Below are 8364 nucleotides of genomic sequence, written 5' to 3'. Positions count from 1 at the left end.
GACGGCAGGCAGAGAGAGAGAGGAGGAAGCAGGCTCCCTACTGAGCAGAGAGCCCGATGCGGGACTTGATCCCAGGACCCTGGGATCATGACCTGAGCCGAAGGCAGTGGCTCAACCCAGGAGCCACCCTGAGCCACCCAGGCGCCTGAGATTTTATTTATTTATTTGAAGGAGAAAGAGAAGAGAGAGCGAGCACAAGTGGGGGAAGGGGCAAAGGGGGAAGGACAAGCAGACTCCCTAATGAGTGCAGAGCCCCAATGCACGGTTAGATGCAGGGCTCGATCCCAGGACCCTGAGATCATGACCTGAGCTGAAGTCAGACGCTAAGCCACCCAGGTACCCCAAATCAATGCTTTATTTAAAGCAGTCATCTTAGAGGGCTATATGCTCATTTAGTTGATGCACTAGCTTCCTTGAGTTCACTCTTTGGAAATACCAGCTAAGGTCAGTTTTTTAGTCACGTAGGGAAGACTTAGCCTTGATTTTTCACCTCTGTTCCCCATATCTCAGTGACACTCCCAAAACAACTACTTAGAAGGGAATGCATGAAGTATGTTGTATCTGTTTTCAAACTTATCACATGACTTTATTGATATCTCTATTTAACCTTTTCCAATGTTTTAAATACATCAAGGACAATAATTGTTTTAAAAGCTGATGTAGGGGTGACAAGATAAATTGTTGCAGAAAGACTAGTCTTTTCTTTTTTAAAAAATATTATTTATTTATTTATTTGACAGACAGAGATCACAAGTAGGCAGAGACACAGGCAGGGGTCGGGGTGGGGGGGGGTGCAGAAAGCAGGCTCCTCGCTGAGCAGAGAACCTGACGCAGGGCTCGATCCCAGGACCCTGAGATCATGACCCGAAGGCAGAGGCTTTAACTGACTGAACCACCCAGGCGCCCCAAGACTAGTGTTTTCAATGGATGGTGCTGAGACAGTGGAATGTCCACATGCGACAAAAATGAAGTTGAGCCCCCTACAACATACCATATACAACCATTTACTCGAAATGGATTAAAAGACCTAAATGTAAGAGCAAAGATTATAAAACTCTGAGACGAAAACAGGGAAAAACTTTCTTAAACTTGGATTAGGCAATCTCCTTAGATCTGGCAGCTAAAACACAAAGAAAAGAAAAATAGACAAAGAGGACTTCATCAGTGCTAAAAATATTTGTGCTACAAAGGACAATTTTGGGGTGACTGGGTGGCTCAGTCAGTTGAGTGTCCGGCTCTTGATTTCGGCTCAGGTCACAGTCTCAGGGTCCTGGGATCCAGCCCCACGTGGGACTCCACACTCAGCAGGGAGTCTTCTTGTCCCTCTCCCCTGCCCTTTCCCCTGCTCTTGAACTCTCTCTCTCTCAAAGGAATAAATAAAATCTTTTTAAAAAGGACAATGTTAAGAGAGTGAAAAGATAATCCCCAGTGTGGGAGAAAAATATTTGCAAGTCATATATCTCATAAATCACTTAGATCCAGAATACATAATGAGCTCTTACAATTCAATAATGAAAAGATAAATAACACAATTTAAAAATTGGCAGAGGATTTGAGTAGACGTTTCTCTTAAGAAGATACGGAAATGGCCAATAAACACATAAAAAGATGCTTAACATTATTAGTCATTAGGGAAATGCAAATGAAAACCACAGTGAACTACCACTTCACACACACAAAGATGGCATTAATCAGAAAGACAGTAACAAGTACGGGTAAAGATATGGAGAAATTGGAACCCTTGTGTATTGCTGGTGGGAATATAAAATGATGCAGCCCTGATAGAAAACAGTCTGGCAGTTAATCAAATGTTTAAACATGAAGTTACTACATAACCCAGCAGTTTTACTCCTAAGTATATACCCAACAGCATTGGAAACACAAGCCCACCCAAAAGCCTGTGCATAAATGTTTACAGCAGCATTATTTATAACAGCCAAACATTGAAATAACCCAAATATTTGTCAACTGATGGATGGATAAGCAAAATGTGATATATCCATATCATGGAATATTAATTGACCATAAGAAGGAATGAAATACTGGGGCACCTGGTGGCTCACTTGGTTAAGCATCTGACTCTTGATTTTGGCTCAGGTCATGATCTCAGGGGTCCTGGGATTGGGCCCTGCACTGGGCTCTGCACCCAGAGGGGCAGATTTGAGGATTTCTGCTGGAGGATTTCTTTCCCTCTCCCTCTATCCCTCCCTCAGCTCACATACTCTCTCTCTAAAACAAATAAATAAATTGGATTTTATGACATATGAGTTATATATCAAAAAGGTATTTTTCTTCTTTAAGATAACATCTAAATTCCTACTCAGAAATTGCTTTAGGCTTTTTTTCACTTCTCCATGCCTCACTCCTACCTTCCCTGTCCGCTCCACCATCTCTGATTTGCACTTTTTCATTCTTACTTTCCAGCTTCTCTGTTGAATTCAAAGAGACCCAGGATTTGGACATTGCATTTGCAATTGTTTCAGCAGTGGACACATAACCTATATCAGGCCAGCTAGTACAAATAAGGCTCAAGTTAGGGACCCCTGCTGCTCTACCAGGGAAGGGAATGCCTTTGTTGGATTAGGCACGGTGGGACAGAAGGTACCAGGCGTTTCTTCTAAGAGTTGGAAAATGGAAACCAACCCCCAGGAATTACCTCTGATGGCTTCCAGTAAAACAATCTGCAGTCTGCATTAAGCCATGAATTGGCTCTACCTCTCCCATTTAAGCTTACAGTGAATTATAGATTGCCTGTTTTGTTTAAGCCAACTTGGGTCTTTTTATGTATTTATGTTTGGCCACTTGCAATGAAAGAATCCTAAATGAAACAAGCTGTTTCCCAGGACTCCCAACCCTTTCAGGACACAATTGGAAATCTTTCCACTCATAGGAATCTGCTTGGTAGGCCCTTCCTATCAAAGGAAGGATAGGTTCCCACATGTCGAAGGAGGGATATGAGATATTTCCAATACCGTGACACATGTAAATGCAGGCTCTCGTGTAACCCACAAATGAAAGGGCTTCATACAGTTGTTCCTCTTTATCTGGAAAGCTCGAATGAAAGTGGTAATAGTACAATGCAGATGTATGGGACTTGAATCATGAGTTACTCTCTTCCTATCCAGAAGCCAGAGAGGTTTATTACTAGTAAGGGGTGGGGGGAGTGAGGGGGCAAAGAGTGTGAAGGGCTCAATAAGCTGGAGAAAGGATAAATAATTAGGTTGGCTTTGGATAAGCGAGTAGAATCCGCACACAAGGACCATCATTAGCTGTCCATGAGAGTCAACCAAGAGAGTGTCTGCAAAGAGGTGACTTGAGGTTTGGAAACATGCAGAAGTCCAGTGAAGGTAGGTCACTTCAGAGAAACCAAAATGAAATTGACAGTAATTAAGTAACCCAAAGCCCAAGTATACTTATACTCATACTCTTGGCACATCGCAGTGGCATTAAATGCATGTTGATTAAGTAAGTGAATCTGTATGAACAAAAGGGTCAACACACCAGAGGGAAATCTAAGGAATCTCAAAAGGCAGTCATCATCCCGATGTAGTCCAGGGGACAGGGTATCTTATGTAGATAGAAACATCGTTAGGAACATGAACATGAATATGGATATGGTTAGAGGCGGTCGAGATATAGACAGAGACCTGGCTCTGTGTGTTTGATTAATGTACACCCGCCACCGGGCTACAGACCTCCTCACAGTGCCAGGGCCTGACCTTTGACTCTACAGCAGTTGAACAAGGTAAATTTCACGTACGGTGGCCTCCTAGCAGCCAGCCAGCTGGCTCTCATCTAGTGATAACCTCTGAATTTATCATGCACTGAGCTGGCCTTGGCATTGAACTCCTTTAACCTATGTATCAAGCAGTGAGAAGGCTGACCCCTGCATCAGAAAAAATGTTGAAAAAATAGAAACCATGCTGGCTAACCAGTGTATGTCGTTTTTGACTCTGCGATTCCTCTTTTTACAGTCTTAACATGGGGGTGCTCGAAGGAGGATGGGGTGAGAACATCATCCATGCAAAAATAATTCTAGGCCCTTTGTGGTCCCCCAAGAGAAGGTCCAGAGGGCCCTTCCTCGTCTCCCCTGGGCATGTTGCATTCACATAGGCACTGCAGCATCCCCTGTTCTAGATAAAAACAAGTTCCAGATTTAAAAAAAAACAACAAGTTTTCCATTTCTAACCCTAGTAGGTCAATGCCAGTCCTTGCGTTGCTCTTTTGTGTGGTTATACTTTCTTATCAAAGGAAAGCACAAAAACCTCATTGAGCTCTCTGTGTCAGTCATAACTAGAGAAAGGGAGTTTGAGCCTTCCTTCATTTATTCTTTTTTTCTCCTTTTTTGATCAAAAAGTCAACAAAAAATGTTTGCTCAGAGAGAAAGGATATTATGTAAATAATTAGCCCATTCCAAGATTATGTCGCACATATATATAGTACAATAGAGAGGTGAGAAGGGGACCAGAATCTGCAGCAGGACTGGAGAGTTTACAACTTGGAGAAGTAGGAATTCTCTCCGTAGTCGGCTTCTCTAGAATGCTTGCCAAATGGGTTGGACGGGCTAATGGAATGATGCCCTCAGCCCAGATCTGGACTCTCAACTGAGGAAGAATCAGAAATTGGTGAAAGAAGGTCTAAATGCTAATGCCATATTGAACAGAACAGAATCTCTTCATCGATTGATAGAGGTTGTGTTCCCAAGTTAGGTAGACTCTCTGGGTCACTGGCACAGCAACCAGCTCCTCCGCGTGGCACCAAAAAGACAGACCTTGTGGAGAAACCTCAATAAAGCATTTCTAGGATATTCCGGTAAGAGTCTGCTCAGACCAGTGACCCGGGAAGCCTGGCCAGGATGACTTTGATGATGCTTTCTTTCTCTGCTTTTATAGGATCAACTATAGCCTTTTCACCTACGGTTCAGTCTCCTGAGGCTGTCCGAAGCACTAAAAGGTAACAATACTGAATTCCATACCTGACCCGTTAACTGATGTCTCTATATCCCTTAGGTGCAAATGGGGATATTTATCCAAATCTCTTTGTCTTGTTGGTGGTGTTGTCATTGTTGTTGTCTTGCCAGAGTTGTCCTCTGCTCCATAGAAGACAGTGCTGATCCAGAAGGCTGCTGAAGACCGATAATTGGGTCATCCTTCGGTATTTTGAGGACATCCCAAGTCGCCATACGAGAAGCCATAGATCAGTGAGCCAGCCGCTAATGAGAACAGGCGTCTGACATCCCTGCTTTGTCCACGGCCTCCTAGACCTGCATTGTCCCTAAATTGTTTCAGGTATCCTTGGGTTCTCAGTTTCAGCCCCCAGCCCTGATGCCCGATACCCTCCTTCAAGAAAAGACTTTTGGCTAGCTTTGACTAACCTTATATGTGCCTTGTGGATTACTTCTGTTCTCTCTGCTCCAGGTAAACACACTACCTGATCCAAAAAAAAAAGCAAGGAAAACTTGGAGGGGGGAAAAAACATGGAAAAGGACACTTTAACTCATATGGAGGCTCTGGTGACCCAGGCAAGCGACACGGACCCAGGCACAGCAGCAGGACCGGCAACAGCCCCACCTGATGTTCAAACTCCACTTGAGAGTGCGAGTAGTGAGGTGAATGTGGGGCAGGAAAGCCCGGGGCCAGGAGAGAATGAGGAGATGGAAAATATGTCTGTTCTTATTTCAAATCTGAGTGCCAAGGCCGATGGCCAATGCCCAGAGGCGAGTCCGGTTGATGCTACAGTGCAGGGGCCTAACACCTTGGGAAATGCAGGGAGGAAAGGCAGCCGGAAAGGGAGGAATAGAAAGCAAACTAAGATTGTGTATCTCCCCTGGCCTCTGACACTCCAGACTCGGGCATCTTCGGCAGCCCCGGTTCTGCGCCGGCCTCATGTCCTGGGGGCTTTGGCATTTGCTGTTCCCAGAGGCAGCGAGGTAGGTGAAGGGAGGGGGCAAGGGGAGCATGAGGGGAGTGAGAACACATCGACTCTCGCTGAGCCTCAGGAGGAACTTGCTGATGCCAAATGGTCAGCAGCAAGTGCAGTCCAGCCCTCTCTTGTGGCACCTCTGGCGGCAGACGAGGGGTTAAACCCAAGGCAGAAAAAGAGCCGGAAAGGGAGAAATAAAAAGAACAAGAAGATCATGGCTAGCCCTTGGCCTCTGACAGTACACGCTTGGGCATCGTACACAAACTTAGCTCAGGCACATTCAGCTTTGGCAAGGGATGAATCACTCGCTGAAGAGGGAGTTGATGGGGGTCATCCAAGCCAGGGTCCGGAAGGTGAGGCAGGTAAAGTGTCAGCTAAGACTCCTTACCAGAGTACACTGGAGGAGGCCCCAAACTCTGCTCAGGATCTGGAGCAGGGCTCATGGGAGAAGAGGGAGTCCCTCTCTGCCGACAGCATGGGAAATAGAAGGACGGGCAGACGTGCGGACAGCAAGAGAAAGGAGAAGGGTGTCTTGGCTTGTCCTTGGCCTCTGACAGTACAAGCCTGGGCCTCGTTCAGAGCAGCAGATGAGGTTCAGACTCATCTCCAGGGCCAGTATTCTGCTGCAAATAGGCGGGTGGATGTGGGGCAGAAAAAGCAGATTCAGCCAGAGACTGGTGAGGAGGAAGTAAAGTCCACTCTTCGCGTGAGCAAGGCAGAGCAAGCTCTGGAACCCAGGAAGGGTCGGAGAAGCACTGAGAGATGCCAGGGGGATCAGAACTTCTGGGAATGCACAGTGAGGAATTTTGCTAGGCAAGCCGACCGTTGCTATTGTGGGGAGCGCTGCTCAAAAGAGCAGAGGGAGGCTTTGACCTTGACCAAAGCCCACACCCACATCAGTACTTCAGTGATGGGGATGCCGGGACCAGAGAGGGAGAGGGCTGAAACTCAGACAGTCTGGATGAGCAAATGGGGAGGTTTTTGAGACGCAGAGGAGAAAAGAAAGGGACCTAAGGGACCTAAAGATCACTTTGGGTCCTGGAAGGACCACCGTCTACATCTGTTGGGAGAAAGCTGTTTAAAATGCTATATCAAGGCTCACTACCCAGCTGGTAATTTTTTCCATGGCATGGTAATATCGCAATTATTCTCTGGATGGGCAATTTCTCTCTGAAATAAGTTTTAGGTTGCTAGAGAACCGGCATAACTTCAGGGAAGCAGAAATGTTTTTTCTCTATCTTCTTTCCCGCAACATTCTCAACATTGCTGGGAGAGGTGTTTCCTATGACTGATAAGCGGTGTTAGAGTTTAGAGGGTAAGCCAATAACAGAATGTGTTTTGGATCCCGAGGATACTTCTCTTGTATAGAAGGTAGTATTGAATATTGCATATTAGATTGTAAACTGACTTGATGATTGCATTTAGTTCTAAGACCGGCCATTTTACCATTGGTAAGAGCACAGGCTAAGAGGGCAGATCCCAAAGCCTGGGATCGAAGCCTGGCTTTGCCACTGGTTACCCGTGTTCCTCTCAGCAAGTCACTCTTTCCTTCTGAGCCCCAGTCTATCCCTTGGGATAATAATAGCAGGGGCTTTGTAGATTGAATGATTAAATGATTTAAGACATGCGAAGCACTTAGACTAGTACATGGCCTATGATAAGCCCTCAGACACTAATCACCTAGGATTGATTTAACTTTCAGTACTAAATGTCATGCAACGGTCTGGCACTGTGGTATTATGCATTTTGAAAGTTATACTAATGTCAGTGCATGTGGAAGGCAGAAGACGATGCCCCTATTTGCAATGAGGGTAACAGAGCCTTAAAGTCATGGGGGCAAAACGCTCCTTAAGAGGGAAAAGCAGACAAGAAAACGGCAGCTACCATTCTGAGGTGTGCGATGGCAACCGCGGCAGGACAGTGTGCAACAAGACAGGCCAGCTGAGAACACGCTCCTGCTTTAATCGTCGTCACCGCGGGATGGTGGGAGCCTGCACGGGCGATGCTTTCCGGCCTCCTAATTCCTTTCTGTAACATCCAACTGCCTACATCACCATGTCGTCAGCAAATAATCAAAACTCACGAAGGAGGGCCACAAGGACAGGGAGGTTTCTCCTCCCTGGACTGGTGGGAGGAGTCAGCTGACAACATGGGGGCTGCTTCGGGGACTCCCAGGCCCACAGCTGCTGGAAGAGAGCTCCAGGCACCTTGCACAGGGGCTGAGCAAGACACAGACAGCTCTGCCCACCGGCCACCTGGAAGGGGGGAGGGATTCCATTTTTCACCAGCAACCTGTGGGAGCAGAGGAGGGAGCTGACTCTGCTGCTGTCACCCACCCTCGCCTGATGTGGCCGCGACTGTGCTGCTCTGGCCTGATCCCCTCGCTACCACCTGCCACGTTGGTTGCGAGCTCATCCGGGAGCTTGGCTGGGCAATGCAGCT

At 46.5% G+C, this 8364-nt stretch overlaps 1 protein-coding gene across 2 annotated transcripts; it reads left to right on the top strand.

Moving 5' to 3' along the window:
• Window positions 1-4482: 4482 nt before the first annotated feature.
• Window positions 4483-7996, top strand: LOC309855684 (uncharacterized protein). Of its 2 annotated transcripts, none has more exons than XM_082716245.1 (4): window positions 4483-4812; window positions 4893-4953; window positions 5101-5288; window positions 5418-7996. In XM_082716245.1, exon 4 carries the CDS (start codon window positions 5477-5479, stop codon window positions 6905-6907), a length of 1431 nt encoding a protein of 476 aa, XP_082572371.1. In that variant the 5' UTR covers window positions 4483-4812; window positions 4893-4953; window positions 5101-5288; window positions 5418-5476; the 3' UTR covers window positions 6908-7996. The 2 variants fall into 2 exon arrangements, with proteins under 2 accessions (XP_082572371.1, XP_082572370.1); XM_082716244.1 differs by having other exon boundaries at window positions 5081-5288.
• Window positions 7997-8364: the final 368 nt, after the last annotated feature.

The sequence above is a fragment of the Mustela nivalis genome (assembly GCF_964662115.1).
Source record: "Mustela nivalis genome assembly, chromosome: X".
Taxonomy (NCBI): Eukaryota; Metazoa; Chordata; class Mammalia; order Carnivora; family Mustelidae; genus Mustela; species Mustela nivalis.
The sequence above is the reverse complement of the archived record's forward strand: the minus strand, read 5'-3'. Positions and strand labels throughout refer to the sequence as shown.

What these genes read in the sequence shown, in the direction of transcription:
- LOC309855684 (XM_082716245.1), top strand. Translation starts at nt 5,477, where the DNA reads ATGGAAAAGGACACTTTAACTCATATGGAGGCTCTGGTGACCCAGGCA.